Consider the following 22,786-nt stretch of genomic DNA (forward strand, 5'->3'; position numbering starts at 1 on the left):
ACAATGTCCGCATAGCGCGGCGTAGTTACAATGTTCGCATTACGCGGCCTAGTTACAATGTCCGCAAATCGCGACCTAGTTACAATGTCCGCATACGGCGACCTAGCTACAATGTCCGCATTACGCGGCCTAGTTACAATGTCCGCATACCGCGACCTAATTACAATGTCCGCATAACGCGACCTAGTTACAATGTCTGCATTACGCGGCCGAGTTACAATGTCCGCATACCACTATCTAGTTAGTACATGTATGTCAACATACCACTACATAGTTACAATGTCCGTATACCACTACCTATTTAGTATGTCAACATACTGCGTCGCAGTTTCAATGTCAGCTTACCGCGCGGGTTACACTGTTCGTAAACCGCAATCGTTGAAGTGTGAACATACCCTAACCTAGTGATGTATGTGTGATACGTCGTTGATGTCGGTGTAATACGTCGTTGATGTCGGTGTAATGCGTCGTTGATGTCGGTGTTATGCGTCGTTGATGTCGGTGTAATGCGTGTTGATGTCGGGCTAATGCGTCGTTGATGTCGGTGGGATGCGTCGTTGATGTCGGTGCAATGCGTGTTGATGTCGGTGTAATGCGTCGTTGATGTCGGTGTGATGCGTATTGATGTCGGTGTAATGCGTCGTTGATGTCTGTGTTATGCGTCGTTGATGTCGGTGTAATGCGTGTTGATGTCGGTGTAATGCGTCGTTGATGTCGGGGTAATGCGTCGTTGATGTCGGTGTTATGCGTCGTTGATGTCGGTGTAATGCGTGTTGATGTCGATGTAATGCGTCGAAGATGTCGGTGTTATGCGTCGAAGATGTCGGTGTTATGCCTCGATGGTCTCAGTTTAATGCGTCTTTGATCTCGGTGTAATGCGTGTTGATGACGGTGTAATGCGTATTGATGTCGGTGTAATGCGTCGATGATTTCGGTGTAATGCGTCGAAGATGTCGATGTTATGCCTCGATGGTCTCGGTTTAATGCGTCTTTGATCTCGGTGTAACGCGTGTTGATAACGGTGTAATGCGTATTGATGTCGGTGTAATGCGTCGATGATGTCGGTGTAATGCGTCGATGATGTCTGTGTAATGCGTCGAAGATGTCGGTGTAATGCCTCGATGGTCTCGGTTAAATGCGTCTTTGATCTCGGTGTAATGCGTGTTGATGACGGTATAATGCGTATTGATGTCGGTTTAATGCGTCGATGATGTCGGTGTAATGCGTCGAAGATGTCGGTGTAATGCGTCGATGATGTCGGTGTAATGTGTCGTTGATCTCGGTGTAAAGCGTGTTGATGTCGGTGTAATGCGTCGATGATATCGGTGCTATGCGTCGATGGTCTCGGTTTAATGCGTCTTTGATCTCGGTGTATTGCGTGTTGATGTCGGTGTAATGCGTCGATGATATCGGTGCTATGCGTCGATGATATCGGTGCTATGCGTCGATGGTCTCGGTTTAATGCGTCTTTGATCTCGGTGTAATGCGTGTTGATTTCGATGTAATGCGTTAGTGTCTTTTGACTTTCACCTTGATCATTGTGATAAACATTGATACTGCCATGGTTATGTTAGGCCACTGCAATGGCAGTATGGCCTTATGTAGTTTGAATTGACATAAAGTTAAATCGGAGTAGTGTTCGAAATTATATTTTGTCCAGCGGGATTGCAATCCTGATCAACTCTGCAGTAAATCGGCTGTCAGCCATCATTTATGTTATTAAGGTAAACTGGTAGATTTAAACGAAGGACAAAACATGATTTCGAACACTTAGCTGGTTAAAAGGTAAAAGTATGCCTTTATCGAAACGAAATGGTTATGCGAGTGGGTCGTATTAAAACATTTAGCTTGGTTATTTCAGTCTAATAGTCTTCAACGTTTAATTTAGCCCGCCCTTGATGATAACCTGCGTTGTTTAACAAAACAAATTATTTATTCCAAGCTCGCGTGCGTTAATTTTTCTCGTGACTAGTATATAGCTCCTGATTTAACAGTTACACAACTGTTTGAGTGTATTACATTTGTATTAATGTATTCCATTTGTTATTACTGATCTATTCCAAGCTCGCGTGCGTTAATTTTCTCGTGACTAGTATATAGCTCCTGATTTAACAGTTACACAACTGTTTGAGTGTATTACATTTGTATTAATGTATTCCATTTGTTATTACTGATCTGGGAATGTTAAATGTATCCTCATCTAAAATCTCGTAAAGTTCTTAAGGTAATAACGCCCTGGTTACACCCAGAACAGCATGAATATTATATTTAATACTTGCGATCAGAGGGCATGCACGTGCCGGATAGGGGATAAGTCATATCTTTAGTCTACACATTACGAACCGTGAAACCTCAGGGCAATAGTCATAAATTAGTTATTTGTCTCCAACGATACGTTGATATAATGGATGGGGAAGGGTGTTCGTTTGTTTGGTGATTCCACCGGACAAGCAATGGTAGTCGGTCACAATGAGAGTCGTAGTCATACTAGGTTACTAATTGGACAGACTTAATGTTACACTGCATGGTAACGGTGGTGGTGGTGTTAGTAGTTTATACTCCGGGTCCCGGCGTGAGCACATTGAAGGGTCCCAGAGTGACAGTTCGACCACCGCACACCTATCCTGGGCAGAACCAGTACTAGGTGCTTTCACCTCTGCAAGGAACTGACAACTTCTGTACATGCCATGGGCAGTGGTACAGTGCGAATGGTCGTAGAAAGGATTTCATAACCAATCACAACAGAAGTGACCTGGCCCGCCCGGGAATCGAACCCGGGTTGTCCGATTCAGAGTCCAACGCTCTACCGATTGAGCTAACCGGGCTGGTAACAGCCACCATGGTTTCTTATATAGCACAGTTACACGAGGGCTCAGTTTAACGTTCCTATCGGAAGATAGGTAAGTAACTGAATTGGAGAGGAAGGGACCGAACCTGCGACCGAATGGTTGATAGTCAGGTTTCTTACCAGTAAAACACGGATCCGTCATCCGGTTACAGATATTTCCCTCTACCCGGCAACTCAATTTGCAATACATTAGCATTCATCTTATTTTAGATAGTTCCTATTATATAATTCACTTGAAAATTCGTTCTATTGTGTATGTTTCATTGTCAACATGGGCCATGGCCTTCCGGATATTTTGTAAATGAATCGTTAATCTAAAATATCGTACAGCCATGAAGCTGTTTGTGTAAAAAAGTGATTTCGTCTCATGTCTATAAAGCATAAAGTGTTACAATTTGTTAAATGTACAATGTGTTCTGGACCGGGGGCGTCATATAGAAATAAGGCATTTTCACTAAAATTGTATAACGTACATTAATGAAAATTATGTTCTTGTTTGCTCACTTAAGAGGGAGTGAGGGTTACACTTGAGACCGCCTTTTTGTTTCTTGACAGGGGTTGATGGCGGACATAGCGTCTACAGTAGCTGATTCGGCCGGCGCCTCGGACGAGGACACCCCCGCCACAGGGGAACTCATGATAGGTAAGAGAACAATAAATTGGCGGAACACGGGATTTATAAATTTTCTAAAATGTTGATTTAAATTGGTTGAAGTATATTTAAAATTTATGATCAAAATGTCATGTAAAAACTATTTTCTCGACTAATCGTGTATACAATTGTATTCGTCCACAGCTGCCATCGATATGTTTACCAAAGCTGCAAGCAAGATTCTGTCACCGCAGGTCAAAAGCTTTAAACAGGTGCAAATATTTGTTCTTAAGCGGGTCTAGATTCTGTGTCAAATATAACAGTGATTCTCACCATTATTTTGCCAAAATATTTTTGTTGAACAACAACTCCTTAGTATAACATATTTTCTTTGTCGAACTCGATATTGTCATAGAATGAAATCATAAAACACACCGTATAACAGTGTGCACAATACAATACAATACAATACCATACAATACCATATGTAAAATACTGCCCGCAGGTAAAGAACAAAGAAGATGCTCGTAGAGAATTTTATGAGCTGCTGGCATTTTCTGGGGATGATTTAGATGAATTCTCGGCGAGCCCGGACGAGAGGGTTATGGCGGAGACGCAGGCACAGCTCAAAGCCAAGTACCTGCTCGACCTACGCAAACCGCAGGTCAGTGAATCTGCAGCAGATATAGGATCTTTATTAAATAGACGATATTGTTTTGTTTCAGTGCAATGGTGTTATATATATCGCCGAGTGAACAACAGAAGCAATACTTGAAATATCTATTTTTGTTGCTCATGAGGTGAAATATCTTACAATCAAATACTTGACGTTATGTTTATTATATGCCAAGAATATGCTCTTATTTCAAAATTAAACGTCTACGCGCAATTAATTGGCAGTTAATTTTAAGCGCTTCAAATGACGTCGTTAAAACTTGTGCGCGCAGACGTTTAATTTTGAAATAAGAGTGGACTAATATTTCAAAATTTAAAAAAAAAATCAATTTTTTCATTTCACGGATGATACCATAAACCATCAGAAACCATATAAATTAGGGATGGAAACCGGATACCAAATCGGTATCCGGATATTCGTATCAAGTATTCGAATACTATCCGGATACTCGTATCAAATTGTTTTCATAATAAGTAAATTTCCTATTATATGTCACCCACCTTCTGTTATTTGACATAATTGTCCACTTAATTTATAATTCGTCATATTGCAATTTCACTTGTTCATTCATTCTTTCTCAGTCTTAATAATTTATGATGTTATAATCAAAGCTAAACAACTCATTTTACGTCATAAAACTCAATATGATGAAAACCAAATAAACACCTCGCGAATTTGATAGCCACTTCGGCCGAGATGGTTGCTTGGTTACTGCCACGTGCTTTCGGGTTTGTTATTTATCAGCAGGTTTCATGTTAAATGACGCTTTGATTATTTGATAGTCGATTGTAATTTTATTTCATTACATTGTTTGATTTAATGCAATATCTACAATTTCTGCGGTGTTTTGTAATGAAGGATATAATTGCGGAAAAAATAAGAAAACAAAAAGACGATCTGATTTTTCTTTATTTACATGCGTGTACTTTTCTCATTTATCAATAAACTAAACATGTTTACATATCGTACGAAAAATAAAATAAAACGTGAATAAATACTAAATAGGAAATAAATCATTTATATATTTGATAATTTAATTAAACACTGTACACACACTACTTTCAAGTCCGAAATGTTCGAATACTTCACAACAGTTTTTATTCGATGTCGCACTTAATCGAACGCATGTTCTTGTTCAGAAACAAGATAGCGTCCACCATGTTACTGTTAATGATACGATTAATAATCTAAAACACAATTACAAGATGCAAAATAATGGTTATTTGATTGAAAAGTGAAAAGATAAACATTTTTTTTGTATTTATTGTTCAGATAGCAATAATTTCTTCATGCATATTCATCAAAAATACGATTGGTCATTAATAACTTTGATTGCACGATTTGTCATTGTAAACAAGGTCATAGAACTTCACAGGGTGCTGCACAAGGACACAATATCACGCCTTGTGCAAACACCCAATTAGCAGACGATTTGAGACACATACCCGCTTCGCGTCAGACACTGTTAATCACCTGAAATATTTCATCTGAAAAGTTTTATAACAATTGCTATGTCTCTGCTAAGCTATTTCATTGAAATTTTAATTCTTCACGAATATTCGAATACCCATTTTGGTATCCGAATACTTGCGTGATATCCGGATACTCGGATATTCGCTTCCATCCCTAATATAAATCGTTCCTATTAAGCTCTGCCATGTTCAAGATTGGCCATCAGTGCAGAAGTCATTTCGCCTGCTGTGTTTTACTCCATATTAAAATCGAATATCACTATATTTGCGATCTCGCGTACGTGTGTGTTCAGGCAATGAAGTTGAGCCGAGCACAGACCAACATGGACATGAAGGTGACGGCCAGGGCGCCCTCGCACGCATGTGAAGGCTGTCAGAAGCTCACTCAAGCCGGTGACGCCTTTTTAATGACGCTGGTAGACACGGTTGACAAAATAAAAACCCTGCACATTCCCAGTGGCGAGCTGTATCTTGGTGACGCGCTAAAGTCCGTCGGATCCAACAACAAGGCGTCCGCATCGGTAAGAATAACAAATGGTTCAATATCAAATTGAAAATTTTCGCCCAACAACCTTGACAAATTGCATCATTTGGGTTAATTGCTGAACAAATCGTAAAGGATCGATCGTTAATCCTGTTCACTCGAAAGAGGACATACAAGCATGCAAATATGTGGCAATGTAGCTGTGATATACTGTTGCAGGTCAGCGAAACGGCGCCTATGAACGCCGACGACAGACGCTCGATGAAGAAGTTGGCTAACCAGAAAAAAATCACCATCAACACAAACGATGAACTACATGGAAAAATATCTATTAAAACCAAGGTGGGCCTTTTATAGAGACGAAAACCTCATTCTCTTAATTTCTTTTGTTTGACAATGTACCTGACAGGTTTCGTTTTATTTAAGAGATACGTGAACTGAATATAAAACAACTTACTTTATAATCTATTTTGATTGAAGAACTTGTAGTTTGTTTTAAAACGGTCAGCATATGAGAAGGCATTATGATGGAATAGTTCAAAGCATGTATGTGCGCATCTTTTAGGGGTTGAATACTGACATGACGCGGATTGATGCTGGGGCCCTGGTACAGGAGGACGATGCTTCCGGCCCGAACTGGACGTACCTAGAGATGAAGTTGGACAGGGATACCGTGGACAACGACATATTTATCACCCTCAAATCCGAGGACCCCAGTGTCGTTGCATTCAACGTTTACCTGACATCAAAGGTACAACAGTGTCTTTAAAAAAAACATCGATATGCTAATATGGTTAGATGAACAGTTAAAGTTGTTGTTTTACTTCTGATCAATGTACTCTTCCCTACATGTGGTCTCATGTTGGTTGGAAAAGGAAGAGCTTTAGCGGCCTATTATATAAAACTGGTTGGGTTTAAGTAAACCAAAATAGTTATCGATTAGTCAATATTTATCCATAAATATAACTGTTGACCAATAGTTGTAGCCCGGAATTATAGCTATTCTGGACTATATTCTTGATTTTAAAAAGAAATTTCAAAATAAATTGTTTACTGTTGTAGTTATTTTCTTAAAAAGGTGAGAAATTAAGGGGTTGAAAAGTCTTCGTTTATTAGGGGTTGAAAAGACTTTGTTTAAGGTGGGGTTGAAAAGTCTTAGCACTTTTAGGGGTTGAAATGACAAAGGGGTTGAAAAGTCTTTGATTTCACAAATGACAAAGGGGTTGAAAAGTCTTGGGGTTGAAAAGTCTTGGGGTTGAAAAGTCTGACAGCCTATATAACAACGGTTTAATTTTGTTTGTACCGGAGGATTAGGCTGGGAAAACCCGAATAACTATAATTCCGGGCTTAAACTATTGCTTCTATGTTCAAAACTAGTCAAAAGGTAACCATGGATATGTTTTCCAGTTTTACACAATAGACAGCAGCTACTGTTTTATAAGTCCTACGGAAGTGCAAGATGAATATTGCGCAGACTGATGTGCAACTAAATCGGTGACCTTGACCATGTTGACGAAAAGGCAGAATCGTACAAACCCTAGTTACCAAGCCGGCCGATTTAGAACGAAAAAAGCAAACGCATGATCGAACGAAGAATTAAAAAGAAAAGCACATGTGTTATCTGTATCGTGTGCTTTATAAAGGATCGCAGTGTGAGCCGTATATTTGTTTATGTAACTGCGTTAGAGTTGTTATTTTGTTGTTGGCGTTGCTGTTCCGGTTTTAAGTAAACTAGTTTGCAGGTATATCACAACATTAGCTAGCAAACTAAAATCAGTAATATGGCAACGCAAGAAATCCACCGTAAGCTGGACAATGACTTAATAACTCAAGTTATATTTGAACTTTTTCAGAGCACACTTAATAAGCTGAATTACGACCTGATGAAGACCACGAATGAAAACTGGGTGATCAAAGTGTCCCCGGCTGAGCGCGCCAATATGGAGCCGACTTATGGTTCGGATTATGTCGGCCTGATCAAGTACTCCGTGGAACCTGTGTACTTAGGTAATGGTCTAATGAACAAAGTCATGTTTAATATCACAACATGATTTGTCTTTTCAGTTGTAAGGTTTCACTTAAGATCCATAGTTTCAATACTGCTTGCAGACAGAGTATAATTGACCAAAGTACTGCCCAGAAACTTATTCGAGGTTCATTTAATAAGGCAGCAGTTTTTGTAATGATCGAGCAATCAGCATTTGAAACAAACGAGCTATCAGCGATTGGCACAATCGAGCTCTCAGATTTCGATGCAAGCGAGTTATCAGCTTTTGACACAAGCGATTTATCAGAATTTGGAAGCGTTTGGAACAAGCGATCTATCAGCTTTTGGCATAAGCGAGCTTTTAACCTTTGGAACAAGCGATCTATCAGCGTTTGGAACAAGCGATCTATCAGCGTTTGGAACAAGCTATATATCAGTGTTTGGAACAAGCGATCTATCACCGTTTGGAACAAGCTATCTATCACCGTTTGGAACAAGCGATCTATCACCGTTTGGAACAAGCGAGCTATTAGGTTTTGGCACAATCGACCTCTCAGATTTCGATACAAGCGAGCTCTCAGATTTCGATTCAAGCGAGCTCTCAGATTTCGATACAATCGAGCTATCAGCGTTTGGAACAATCGAGCGTTCAGAGTTTGGAACAAGCGATCTATCAGCGTTAGGAACAAGCTATCTATCAGCTTTTGGCACAAGCGAGCTATTAGCGTTTGGCACAATCAAGCTATGAGCTTGGAACAATCAAGATATCAGCGTTAGACACAAGCGATCTATCAGCTATTGGCACAAGCGAGCTATAAGCTTTTGGCACAAGCGAGCTTTAAGCGTTTGGCACAAGCGAGCTATCAGCTTTTGGCACAAGCGAGCTATCAGCCTTTCACACAATCGAGCTCTCAGATTTCGATACAAGCGAGTTATCAGCTTTAAGCACATTCGGACTATATAAGACATATAAGCAGTAATTTTGCAAAAGTGATTTTAAAAGGTGAATTCATCATTCTGAGAACGAGCTTAGTATGCCGGTATAGACGTTTATAACATACTCAGTTTACATTCCTCCAGTGGGAAACTCCAACAGGACTCGGCGTGACTCAGGGACCGGAAAAGTGCAGCCGTTCAACATTGGAACGACAACCACGGCGTGCCTGGTGTGGGACAACCAGCTACAGGAATGGACCAGCGCGGAGTGCGAGGTAAAAGTTTCAAAACTGTGTTTGTTTAAACATAAAAACTTCATTGCTAACGTTTTCTTGCAGGCATTTCCGGTGAATTTGGCCGTGCTGGAATGCACGAGTGACGGATTTTTCTACTCGGACCAGAAATTATATGTTTGTCCTTTTTATGGCATTCGTTCGATTTTTTATTTTATTTAAAACACATTTTCGTACATTTCCCCAAATAACACGTGCGACATTGTTTCGGATTCCTATTGTATTTGAGGACTTTGTCATCTGATTGAACGCTACTGGTGGCAGCACATGAAATATAACACAGTTTCCAATCTTAAAGTTGAAACTTGTATCTGATCGCCCTGTGGATGTCTCCAGGGTGACTACAACCCGGATACGGGGGAGCTGGATTGCTCATGCCGCGCAATGAAGGAAATGACGTTAGCCAACTCGTTTTACGTGCCGCCCAACCGGATCGACTTCAGCAACGTGTTCCTCAAGTTCTCTCCCCTAAATCAGGCCGCCGTCATGGCAACGCTTATCATCGTCCTCCTCATCTATTTGCTTATAATCGTCTGGGCGCGCCGCCAGGACAGGATAGACCTGCTTAAGGTACGCAATAGGGCTATATATTTTGAAAAAAATCAGCGATGTGATAAACATGGTTATTTAAATAGTTATATAAATTTACCCAAACATTCATTGACCCCTGTTGTTGTTTGAGGGGATGGGGGAATGTTCTTTATATTCGTTCTACTATTGTTTTATATTGATTCATATTTTTAAGTTAGTTTAAACTTTATTCAATTTTACAATGATTGTGAAACAAGCTATAACAACTTATATTAATCACTCTTGCTGGCACGATGTTGCACGAGAGTGTGGTCTTGTGTTGTGGGAAACCGGAGAACCCGGAGAAAACCCACTTGGCCGGCTTGGTGACCACTAACCAAACTCACATGCGCCCAGGCCGGGAATCGAACCCGGGTCGCCTTGGTGAGAAGCGAGTGCGCTAACCACTGCGCTAACCGGACAACCTTTTTAAGTTGACAGGATAACGTTGTGAGCATGCCTCGAGTTCGTTATTTACTATATTAAGTGGAACGTGGTGTGTAAGCTTATTTATACTCATCATGTTTTTGGAGCATAGTGCACAGTCAAGATGTAACCATTGTTAGAGCTACCCTTCTATTTGTAATTGTGTTATGGTGCGGCGGGAAATCAAACCTGCGACCCCTGGATTGACAGTCAAGGGTGTTACCACTTGACCAGGGGTCTGCCACCGAACCTGCGACCGCTGGATTGACAGTCAAGGGTGTTACCACTTGACCAGGGGTCTGCCACAAAGTGTTACGCATTCCCTTGCACATAGTTATACTATTTCAGTGGGGCGTGACTCCGCTGTCAGACAACTTCTCGGAGGACAACTATTTCTACGTGGTCAAGGTGATAACGGGGATGCGGCCGGGTGCCGGCACCCGCTCCAAGGTCTGCTTTGTCGTCGCCGGCGAGGAGATGGATACCGGCGTTCGTGAACTCTCTGACGGCATCCGCAAGGTGACACCCACGTGATAATACTAGTAACTGAAAGAACCTCAAGTGAAGGACATATTAATCCGTTTAGATTTCAACATATATGGATATTTTAGTGGTTGCTTGTTCTGTAATGAGGTCATCTACGTCTTTAATTTAATCACATTGGTGTTTCTAGGAGTACGGCACGGGAAGCGTGTTGAATTTCCTAATGTCAACAACTGTGTACCTGGGGGACCTAGAGTACATCCGGCTGTGGCACGATAACTCGGGCGGCAGTAACTATGCATCTTGGTACCTCAGCCGCGTCGAGATACAGGACGTACAGCGAGACGAAACGTAACACTGCCTCTTTTCTTACTTCTGACTATAAAGATATACCGGCCGTAAAATTAAACATCAATCGCACCTGTTCTTCGACTCTCTCTATGAACAGGTGGACGGGAATCGGTTCTTTGAACGTTTCTTTTACTTTTGCACATGCAATCTGACTTTTGATCTTCCTCTTTTAACACGTGAACATGTGTGCATTTTGTGCAAAGATTAACATATAAGTAGAAGTTTCCTCGTCTCCCCTTCGCCTATATGACTCCGTTGAAACTGTATAGCCCAGTACAGCCAGACTAGTAAATCCATGGAGTTGTATAGGCCACCACAAACAGGCTAATAAATTCATAAAACCCGCACCTATGCTTTACAAAATGCTCGACACCATTCAGTAACGAAGGTATTGTTTAGTTACCTGTGTTCTCCGTTCCAGATTTATATTCCAAGCTGAGCGGTGGCTGGCAATTGACAAGGACGACGGGATGTTGGAGCGGGTACTTCCGGTTTGCAAGACGGAAAATCTGAATAAGTTTAAGAACCGCTTCTTCCTGAATGCTAAAGATAATTTGGCAGGTATATAGACACGTACAATGATATGGGTTTCCAAGTTTGAAGCAATTGTATATCGTACTATCATGCACCATGTCACACAACGGGTTGTATTGATTATTCTGTAAATTTATTCTATTTAAGATCAAAACTGTTATTTTGTACTAAATTTTGTTACTCAGAAAGCCACATGTGGGTGTCGATAGCGTACCGGCCACAGTCGAGCAACTTTACGCGCTGCCAGCGAGCCTCGTGCGCGCTCGTGTTCATCATGCTTACGATGATTTCGAACGCCATGTTCTTCCAATCGTCGGGTGAGGACGGTAACATCGCGACGCCCAACGAAATCACACTCGGACCGTTCCGCTTTACCCTTCAACAGGTCCGCGCAATCTCACATACATAATTAATAAGTGTTTTTGTGATACACAAATATATATTTGTTGCAGTTAAATGCTCTATTAGACTCTATCTTGTTGTTTGGAGTAAACATAAATGTAGCCGGAAATGCATCTTTAACACCTATTTGGTCATTGTTTTACTCTATGATATTAAAATTTCAGAAGGAAAACATACAATTAAAGTGTAAAAAAAGGTTTTAGTGGAGTGCGTACTCACACTGGTTAAGTCAATATGTTTTCGGCATTTTAACCACTATAGACCACAATGACTTATATACAACAGTCAAAGAATTTAATATTGACCAAAACATTAATAACGTAACTGTCATTCCGTGATAATGGCAATCGACCAATCACACAACATGGAATCGCTGAAACCTAGTAACGCTACTGAAAATTGTGGCCTTCAAAGATGATATTTAATTAAGCAAATATTACTATTTGCTGAAGGGTTCCAGCTGTCAGTATCTTGGTTTTAAAACTCCTAATGATTTGCCACACTTTATTTCTTAATGAAAAGTGTATTTTTACAGACCATGAGCGAGTCCTATTCAACACTTACTGTCTTTGTTAGCACAAAAGGTGTTTTGAGGGGAAACATATCGAGTTGTTTGTTATTCGTCCTTTATCGCCATAGCTTCAAATTCACTTGTTGGAATTCGCGTTCAAGTAAAACAGACGTTCATCACTCAAAGTGTCGTTTTGATATGTCGCTGCCAGAAAATAATATTTACCTCCTTGTTAATCACTCCTTTAGATCTACATATCGGTGGTCTGCGCACTTATCGTCACCCCGCCCACCATCCTGCTCATATACATGTTCAAACTGTCGCGGCCTAAGGCCATGGATCCAAACGCCACGCTCTTCAAGCCCCGGGACCGCCCAAGCCGCTATCGACTTCCGTTTATGCACAGTTGGCTAGAGAAGGAACACCAGCGGAGCATAGATCTGGAGCGGCACCTCGTGCAGAAGGGATACCCGTCATTGCAGGTATTAGTATATACTAATTTATTTAAGCTCGATTTTGACGAAAGCTGATAGCTTATAGAATCACTCTCGAGTCTGTTACCTGGGCAGAATCCAGTACTGTGTCCTTATTTAGAGGCAATGAGAAGTACCCCAGGTGGGGATCGAACCAACGACCACTTGGGTGAGAGGCGGACACCTACATTAGGCCACTCTCAATCTCATTGCAGGTAGGGGCTCGAGTTATGGACAAGTGTGTTGAATAAAAACTCAGCGATCAAATACACCAAGGCCGCGTTCCTTACACTATACATGTATAGTAAAGCATGTCTTTGATATAGATATATAAATATATAAAAAATACATTTTATCCAAGCTGTTGAGAATAAAGAAGAAACGATTTTGGGGAATAAATGGGACACAATAAGCATGTCATCAAATTTGTTTGTAGATAATATAGTGGCAGATGGTGAAAAAAAAACCATGATACCCCATTGTCCACTAACATCAAATAGACCTGGTTAATTATTGTGCTCTGTATTTTGTTTATGATGGAAACATAATCACTTTTCCGAGTATTCTTAATACTCCGAATAATTGCATCGTAACGAATAAATGGTTCTATTCTTCAGCCATGTATCGCTGCATAAGAACATGATTCCGCCCATTGTATATCTGTGACCGAAATGTTGATTCACTGATTGATTTTATATCTTTTATAGATTATTATAGTAATAAAAATACAGACATCATCACGACTTTGTACATGTATATGTCAGGGTTTACGGTTTCCTCACTGGGTGGCGAACGTTGCCTGGGTGCTGGTGTTTATCTGCTGGTTTTTGCCGGCTTTCTTCGTGATGCTTTACAGCATGGAGTGGGGCAAGAACAAGTCCGAGGAGTGGGTCACAACATTCCTGCTCTCCTTTTTCGAGTCCGTCTTCTGTCTAGACCCCATCAAGGTATGGACAACGCTTTTAAATATTCACTATGTAGTGTGTATGTTCGATTTTATAAGCCAATCAGTTAGAATTGAAGCTGTGATTTCTAGACATAATGGAAATGGTAAACACTGCCATAAATTGCCCTGTTTCATTATTGACATACATTGCGTTGCACGTGAGAAGTGGCTATGGTCACAGTTTCCAGGTATTTGGACTGCAATTTTGGTAAAAATCTGATTCGAGCGATTCGGTCTATAGGGTGATCTCTTGGTCTAAGAATTATAGAGTACAAAATCACATTTTTTTTTATAATTCTCAGACCAAGAGATCACCATAGGGACCGAATCACGCGAATCAGATAGCTCGACTGGCCAAAACTGCAGTTCAAATACCAGGTAACAGTGGTTATGGTATGGTCCTTGTAATCGTCCCAGCAAATAATATTGCCATCCAGTAGCAACATAACATAACATTGAATGCACTGTAACTTAGGTACTTAACTACCATGTTTTCTTCGTGTCTAGGTTGGAGTAATGGCTTTGACGTTTGCGGTGATATTCCGCTCCACAAAAGACTCGTCCGCCGTCATCAACCGCAGCACTATCATGCGGAAATATTCATCTACCATGAGGGGCCGCTCAGGTCAGATATATTTCAGTGAAAGCAACTTACTCATCAGTTTTATAATAAGTAAATATTTAAACAGAACAAGAAAAAGTGCATATTTAAATATTTGTTGAAAAAAAAAATGCGCCATTGTTTTTATTGTGGTTTGTGTCATGTTTAGAAACCTGTAAAATTGTCTATTTTAAAAACAAATATGATATACGTGTTCTAAATGGCAACTTACCAGAAGTTATTTATAGCGTATTTATTTCCAGGTGGTATCCGTCTGCCGGCGCCACCCCTGGACGAGGACCAGCTGAGTGCGGCGCGGCAGATGCGCCAGCGGGAGCTTCTCATGAAGCGCGCCTTCCGGGACTGTATCACGAACCTTGCCATCTGCTGGATCCTGTTCTCCATCGCATACAGCAACCGTGACAGCCGCTCCTATCTCATGCACAAGGAGACGATGGAGGCTTTCATTCAGCCCATAGGCATGCCGCAGTTTGAATCGGTTCGAAATTATAACACATACTTGAATGTCTTATTACGTATTTACTAACCATTTAACCTGATTATGAAACCTTTGAAACGGTATCTCTTAATCAAGTATAGGTAAGTGAAGTGATGTATTGGAGTTAATACCTATGTCGGCAGCTTCGTCTTACGTTAAATCGCTGGAGGAAGAAGGACTGACGGCATTTGGCTTCACACAAAATAAAAACACAAGTCCCTGATATGAAAGACCTGGTACAGTATTTTATATTTGCACAGCCAAGTTTTCGCAGATAATTTGTGACAAGAGGGGAAGTGAAGAGTAACTCCGAAATGGTTGAACATGTCTGGCAGTTATAGGTTTTGCCAGACGGATTTATTTATAAATTTCAAATTAGATAAAAAAAAATGTTGGTTAAAAAGAGATCACAAAAGTAAACGGCAATAGCCTCCAAACACGTCCAGCCAAGGAAGCGAGGCTGTGCATTTACATGGATTCAACAACATTATATACATACACTCGGAACGAAGAAACTGTGCATGGTTAAACTTACATATTCTTAAACTAATAACAAGAGCAAGAACCGCTGTGCCATTAAAGCAAATATTATATTTGCATGTTTATAATTGAGCGTAAACATCTGACTACCTGGTACTATGATTACTAGTACGGTCGAAACTCGTTCGCTCGAACTCCCAGGGACCTGCGAAAATACTTCGAGCCTCGAAAAATTCTAGCCAAGCAGAATTGCTTTCATTCTGTATAAAGAAATCGGTACTTTAAATTCAGATTGAGCCAACGAGGAAATCGAGCGAAGCGAGCTTGAGCCAACGAGGAAATCGAGCGAAGCGAGTTTGAGCCAACGAGGTTCGAATGCATAAAATTATATTAGACAGAAGTCGCCTCATTTTCCGCGCGAAACGTTAATGAATATATACTATTTTACAGATCAGGACTATATCTGATTTCTACCAATGGATGAACGAGTCAGTTATCCCTAACATGTTCCCGCAGTATGAGCCGAACGGTGTTACTCTCCATTGGCGCCATCGACAGTTCATCCACGGCGGCGCCAAGTACCGCGTCGGTCCGCCCAGGCTGCGCCAGCTCAGAACCCCGAAGGGTAAGTGAAAACCTTTCCGCGTTAAATGGTCCGATGCTTTGTGTCGCTTGAAAATGCGACATATAGGTATTACTTTTGGTGTCGGTGGCGGTGTCGGTGGCGTCGACGTCGGCAGCAACAGCAAAACCTAGTGTAGACAATAACTTAAGAATCTACTATTTAATCATTATGACGGAGTTTGTGGGGACGATATCTCCGTCAAATTTGATCAAGTGTTATCTATATTTTGCATTGAATAAGAATATTTCCATGTTGTGCAGACAGTTTTTTATGCCCCCGAAGGTGGGCATATTAAAATCGCACCGTCCGTCCGTGTGTCCGGTTCAATAACTCGTGTCCAGGCTGTAACTTTCTCTTGTATTGACAGATTTCAAAATAACTTGTCACATGTGTTTGACATACCAAGATGACATGTCGCGTGGAAGACCCGTGTCCCTACCTCTAAGGTCAAGGTCACACTTATTGTTTATTCACAATGGAATGCTGCATATAAGGACATAGAGTTGAGGATGTCGTGTCGGGCTGTAACTTTCTTTTGTATGGACATATTTTAAAATAACTTGCCACATGTGTTCAACATATCAAGACGACGTGTTGCGTGCAAGACTCGTGTCCTTACCTCTAAGGTCAAGGTCACACTTAGGTGTTTATTCACAATGGAATGCTGCATAAAAGGACACAAGAGTATAGGTTGTCGTGTCCGGGCTGTAACTTTCTCTTGTATGGACATACATTGTGTCGACAGTGTGTTCGGGCCTTATGTCTATGGATCTATGCCAAGATTTTCCGTGGGATAAATCGCCTCAGTTATTCAATAGTTATGCCTCTTTAATCACACACAATAACTTACGTATCCATTATTTAATCACGACAAAACTAAATAACAGTGTTTGTTGGCTGTGATTCAGCCTAGACATTCCAGAATTACACCCCTTGCCTTTCGATGTAAACTATTGTTGGTCCATTACTTGTGAACACAAAACCTTGTGCATTCATATGCAATCATGATGAAACTTGGTGACACTGTTTGTTGGCATAATATATAAGTCAATGGGGATTTTTGTATAAATCGTTACAGTACCTAAAGAGTTATACCAAATCGTTACAGTACTTATTAAAGAGTTATACCCCAATGAAACAAACGTAAATTTATATCATGTGCAAGCAGTAATTTAAGTAATTATTATCTTATCACAATGAAACTTGGTGACAGTGTTATGGGGCATATTATCTCAGTCAATTTCGATATAGGAATCAATAGTATCAGTAACCCCAGAGATATATGCCCTTTTACAACGCAAATTGTAGGCTCACATATTGTGTAGTAAATTATTTATTACCCATTCATGATGACACTTGGTGACACTGGTTTAATGCATGATGTCATGATCGGTTTTGATTGTGACATGACTCGACCCGTAACATAAGAGTTATTCGCAATCTTATATTGACTTACAGTTGGCTTTTTGTTTGAGTTACACTGGCAGTCAAGGTTCTCAAATGGCTTATAAGTTTTCTGTTGTTATTTTACAGTAATATTGATATTTGGGGAGCTCAAAATTGGGGACGATAGTATAGCAATTCGGGGGCGGTTTGACTTGTGGGATGTTTTAACATTTGGGCGGTTTGCATGGCTATCAAATACTGTTTTGGCAAATCAAGTTAACTGAAGACTACCGGTTGTATGTTAAAAAGCACGACACACAACGTGTTAATTCCTAGGTTACAAGTATAATAAAATCAAATTATTTTGACGTCTCTTTTTTATGACAGATCACTGCGACTTGCCGTATATTGGTGGTACGGATTGCTACAAGAAGTACTCTCCAGCTACCGAGGAAGCAGATAGTTATTGTATTGGCTGGGTAACCGGATCCTGCGACCCTAAAGAGAAGTTGTATCAATACACTAGCGACGCATGGAAGTTCACTTCCGCCTTGGACATATGGGGTTTTCCGCTTGCCGGGTATTACACCACATACGGCGGGGGTGGCTATATCGCCAAGTTTGATGTAAACAGAGATATCAGTCAAAACGTTGTGGATGAATTATACTCACAATCTTGGATCGACCGACAGTCAAGATCAGTTATTCTAGAGTTTACCCTTTATTGCATAAACGCCAATATATTTACGTACAATATGTTTATGGTTGAGTTTCCGGAAACTGGCGGCGCGTTCCCGTTCTACCTGATCTACCCCATGCGTGTGTACCAGCACCTCGGACCTGCCGGGATCTACACGCTGGCGTGCGAGGTTATCTTAGTGCTCTACATTCTCATCATCACCATCATGGCGATTATCGGCGTGTGTCAACAGAAGAAGGAGTACTTCAATGCGCCCTGGCAGGTGTACGACATTGTATTTATCGTGCTTGGGTACGTGGCGATCGCAATGTACGCGGTGAGAACATGGTTCACCAACGAGAGCCTGGCTATATTCAAGGAGGACAAAAAGGCGTTTGTGAACTTCTATCACATTGCCCTATGGAACCAGATGCTTGTACTCCTGATCGGGGTTCTTTGCTTCATGGCCACGCTGCGAATGTTGAATGTTCTCGGATACAACAAGCGTATCGGCGCTGTGGCCAGGGTGTTTACAAAAGCCGCGTCCGACCTCCTATGGTTCGGCGTATTTTTCACATTCACGTTCACATGTTATTGTGTATTCGGTTGGCTCCTATTCGGCGCTAAGCTAAAATCGTACAAGAACGTGTTTACAGTGATGGGCACGCTGTTTATCAGTATGATCGGCAAGAGCAGGTTCACTGAGATCGACAACACGGACCCGATCATGTCCAAAATCTACTTCATCATATTTATCTTCTTCATGGTGTACCTGATGCTGACCATGTTCCTGGCCATGCTGTCGAAGGCCATAGATGAGGTGCACCATGAGACAAAAGCTAACAAGGACGACGAGATGGTCGACTACCTACTCAAGAAGATGAAGGGCCTACTGTCGTACGGAGGTAGAAGACAAGCAACCAAAGGTAAACATATTTAATGGGTACATGGAAGTGTACATGTTTATTTTAACTACCAGCATTTTTTATGTATAATTGTATGTTTGGATGTTATAGTGTACAGTGTTTACTTGAGGCTATGACATCATTTAAATTGTGATCTAGCGTAGCGTGCGCCTCGAGAAAAGTGCGAGTTTGTATCAAACATTATTGAGTATTGTATAATATGTCCTGATTTCAAACAATTAAACAATAAGACATTAAAAGTAGAATAAAGTAAGTATATTCGATGATAGGGAAGTCGGCAGCGCCACCAGCCCCCTGGAACCAGAAGCGGACGCGGCGGGGCCAGGCACCTCTGAACTACACAAACCGGAACGCGCTGGAGGATATTCGGGACACGCTGCAGGGAGCCATGGACCTCTCCAAAAAGGGTAAACCACCATGTCAGGGAAATCGTCAAACTGCCATGTTTTAGATTTAAAACTCTCATAGAATTGAATTGAGCTATGATATGCGCACACAGACATTGTCTCTCGGAAGAATTATTATGACCTTCGGTAAATATTCAAGGAATGAAAAGAACTCAAGTGCAGCTTGTTTATACCGAGTAGAGTTATATAAACAGAATAATAGGAATTGTTAAGTATGTTTTGTTTAATTTGTCAGTGGTAATTGACTAAGTCTTGTTCTTTCTGCCGAATGATCGAGCAATGAACTGTATGAATAAATACGCGCCTGTTTTACATATTTTTACATTTGAACACATATCAAAAAAGCAACTTCAATTTTTACATGCCTTTTGAATACATCTCTCCCTTCAATAATGGAAACACTGAACCTTAATTAATATTCTACAAGAAAATGAATGACAACATTGTTTTAAGCGTTTAAACAAAGTCTGCGATATTTGTATGCCAATTTTGGAAGACATTGTGTTGTTGATAAATAATTCATCATGATTATATTTCGTTTTATTTGTATGCAAGTTTTGGGTATTCAAAACTGTTCAAGCAGCGACAAAAGGTATGCCTTTATGTTAGTCCGATTTAATCAAATTCATGGTTGTAATGTCAAAGAAATAAGTTATAAAATATTATAACAGGATGGTGAAAGAAATTTATTGATCAAGATCGATGTCGAAATGTTGACGTTCTCTATCCATTAAAATATACCTCCGATGATATCTATATATAGCTGTGTCAAGTAAGTTCAAAAATGTGTGTGTTCGCAATACCGTCGAAACTGCTGCTTCTCCTAAAAGGTGGACTCGGATAAAAGAAAAAAAGTAGTTTCTCGCAAAATACCCATGCAAGGTTATTTTTTTTGGTATGTTCAACAATGAAAAAATGCTGAAATAAATGCACTCGAATTTACATAAAATTTAACTTCTGTCAGAACTTTGCATTTTTTTACTCCCCCCCCCCCCCTTCTCCTTTATATTTGCTTTTTACTTACGGGTTCTATGACTGATAACTATATAGTTATATTTAACGTATTCTGCATTGCAATACATTATAAAAGAATATGGGGAAATACGTTTTTTTCCTTACGTTTTCACCAACAATATCAAATATTTTCAAAACTAAACGAAATATGATCGTCTCATCCGCAGACTTATTCGTCGTTGATCTTTGCTGTTGTTAACGTGTTTTTACCCTCTCGTTCAAAGTATTCTATGAAAACTAATCGACTGCGAACGGCGTCACTGTTCTCATTGCACGCGTCTCCTCGTGCATGTATAATACCTACCACATGACGTCATTCAGATAAGGCCGTTCATGTACTCACGTACACGATGCGTTCCACAACTCTCCAATATCTCACATTTGAACATTGATGTTTTGTTTGACAGATTTCAGTACACCGGAACCGAAACACCACAAAACCGTAAGCTTCAGGAAGTAAGCCGACTGGAGAAAGCTGTATGCCAGTGTAGAAGTAGATGGCAAGTGCAGGGTCTGCTTTGTGTAGGCCTTTGTGCTAGGTGTGTTGGAGACTGACAATTACAATGTTCTACTAGTACTGGAGTTGCACGCATAATGTTAGGTGATTTACAACAGGAAGATGTTTTTCATATAAGATTCCAACACCTATAAAACAATTTAACTACACGTAAGGTATAAACTATATATAACATTATATAAAGAATGCAGTGATTTTTAATAATATATTTTTTTAGATGTTATTTGATAACTGTTCATGTTTGCTTGTCTTTAAAGCGCACTTTTCACACGCACCTTGCAGTAAGTCATTATATTCGATACTTTGGTGTCACAACAATGAAAAAGGATGCACATGAGAGTTTATATTGCATTAAAAATAAATAATACCAAATAATATAATTCATGATAATGGTTTAAAACATCAAATCATTATCTTCAATAGTTCTCCCCTCATTCATAAAATGGCATACATCGTCAATGCGGAATAATATTAAAACGCCAAATGATCGATTCGTTAGGCCTAAAAAAAAATACATTTGGTTCGGGTTACCCGACCCTACCTACGGAATAGGCGCCGACCCTACCGTTTTTATAGTCAGTTTGAAAAAAAAATAATCTCGTTTTTTTTTTTAAATTGCTTTTTAATATTAAGTTTTAACCTTAAATGCTTATACAGAAGATAGCTTTAACACCATTCTCCAATGATGAAAATTATTTTCTTATATAAAACCTAATAAAAAAAAAATAATAAAAAAAAGCCTACCTACCCTACCTATTTTTTTTAAGGATGTAACCCTAACCAAACATTTTTTTTTTATGCCTTATCATGTAATTTAAAAGGGTTTCCTATTCTCGAGAAATTGGGTGGAGTTTAGAAATGGTTGGTCAAAGTTTCCCTTTATGAAACCACGGTCGTGACTAGACTAATAGACCGCATTATCATACAGCTTAATCAAAGTTCAGTGTTGTTGTCGATTGGCGCCAACGTTACAATGTCAATTGTTAAAAGTACACGGATAACGTTGCCGGCTGACATATTCACAAATCTCAGAGCGGTTTTCAGTAATCCGTTCTTGTATTTTGTATGTATACACAGTAGACACTTTTTGATAATTATTCAGTTTAGTATATATACCGACACCTTAAAATCACATGTAGGTTGTAAACATCGAACTTTTGAAACATCGCATTCTTCTGTTTAATTATATGTACCTCTAACAATAGCCTAGCACGGACATTAATTCAATTTTTCGAAAAGACGAAGCTTTCAATGTCAAAGCTGAAAATTCACATATATTAAATAAATTGATACCCACGGATAAACATAAGTTTCTTTTAGAATACAAGGACACATATATCTTGTAATAGTTGTTTTTGCCTCTGCTTTGAAAAATGTATTTACATGTCAATATCTATCTATGTACTTGTGAAGAGGACTTTTGTTCTGTACATATTTGAATAGTTTATTCAACCTGCTTCATTACGCATATGTAGTGTTCCATCTTGCCGATCTACAGCAGGTGTCGTAGGCCGAGCAAAATCCGCTCCATTTTCTGTAGATCTCCAAAATTGAACATAACTTATTACTTATAAGCTGTTTGACCCACTGAATGCTAAATTGTGCACACTATTATTCTACATTTCATAGACTGTTGATCCGAGGTTTTTGGTGTAAATCGGTCCGAAA

General features: G+C 40.0%; 1 protein-coding gene and 1 non-coding gene across 2 annotated transcripts in view; one reads left to right on the forward strand and one right to left on the reverse strand.

Moving 5' to 3' along the window:
• The window catches only part of LOC128204420 (uncharacterized), a 36,887-nt gene extending 14,453 nt beyond the window's left edge, over window positions 1–22,434 (forward strand). Inside the window, exons 12-32 of the mRNA XM_052905839.1 lie at window positions 3,404–3,491; window positions 3,645–3,712; window positions 3,946–4,104; window positions 5,882–6,109; window positions 6,292–6,414; window positions 6,638–6,823; window positions 7,926–8,079; window positions 9,140–9,270; window positions 9,625–9,858; window positions 10,633–10,803; window positions 10,958–11,118; window positions 11,540–11,679; window positions 11,838–12,037; window positions 12,814–13,047; window positions 13,803–13,985; window positions 14,492–14,609; window positions 14,849–15,084; window positions 16,015–16,189; window positions 17,963–19,180; window positions 19,450–19,587; window positions 21,009–22,434. Coding sequence (XP_052761799.1) covers window positions 3,404–3,491; window positions 3,645–3,712; window positions 3,946–4,104; window positions 5,882–6,109; window positions 6,292–6,414; window positions 6,638–6,823; window positions 7,926–8,079; window positions 9,140–9,270; window positions 9,625–9,858; window positions 10,633–10,803; window positions 10,958–11,118; window positions 11,540–11,679; window positions 11,838–12,037; window positions 12,814–13,047; window positions 13,803–13,985; window positions 14,492–14,609; window positions 14,849–15,084; window positions 16,015–16,189; window positions 17,963–19,180; window positions 19,450–19,587; window positions 21,009–21,061 — 4,398 coding nt within the window. The 3' untranslated portion in view covers window positions 21,062–22,434. The remainder of the gene's footprint in view (window positions 1–3,403; window positions 3,492–3,644; window positions 3,713–3,945; window positions 4,105–5,881; window positions 6,110–6,291; window positions 6,415–6,637; window positions 6,824–7,925; window positions 8,080–9,139; window positions 9,271–9,624; window positions 9,859–10,632; window positions 10,804–10,957; window positions 11,119–11,539; window positions 11,680–11,837; window positions 12,038–12,813; window positions 13,048–13,802; window positions 13,986–14,491; window positions 14,610–14,848; window positions 15,085–16,014; window positions 16,190–17,962; window positions 19,181–19,449; window positions 19,588–21,008) is intronic.
• Window positions 2,754–2,826, reverse strand: Trnaq-cug (transfer RNA glutamine (anticodon CUG)). The gene has a single exon. It is a non-coding gene; the product is annotated as a tRNA-Gln (tRNA).
• Window positions 22,435–22,786: the final 352 nt, after the last annotated feature.

The sequence above is a fragment of the Mya arenaria genome, chromosome 2, assembly GCF_026914265.1.
Source record: "Mya arenaria isolate MELC-2E11 chromosome 2, ASM2691426v1".
In the NCBI taxonomy this organism is placed as follows: Eukaryota; Metazoa; Mollusca; class Bivalvia; order Myida; family Myidae; genus Mya; species Mya arenaria.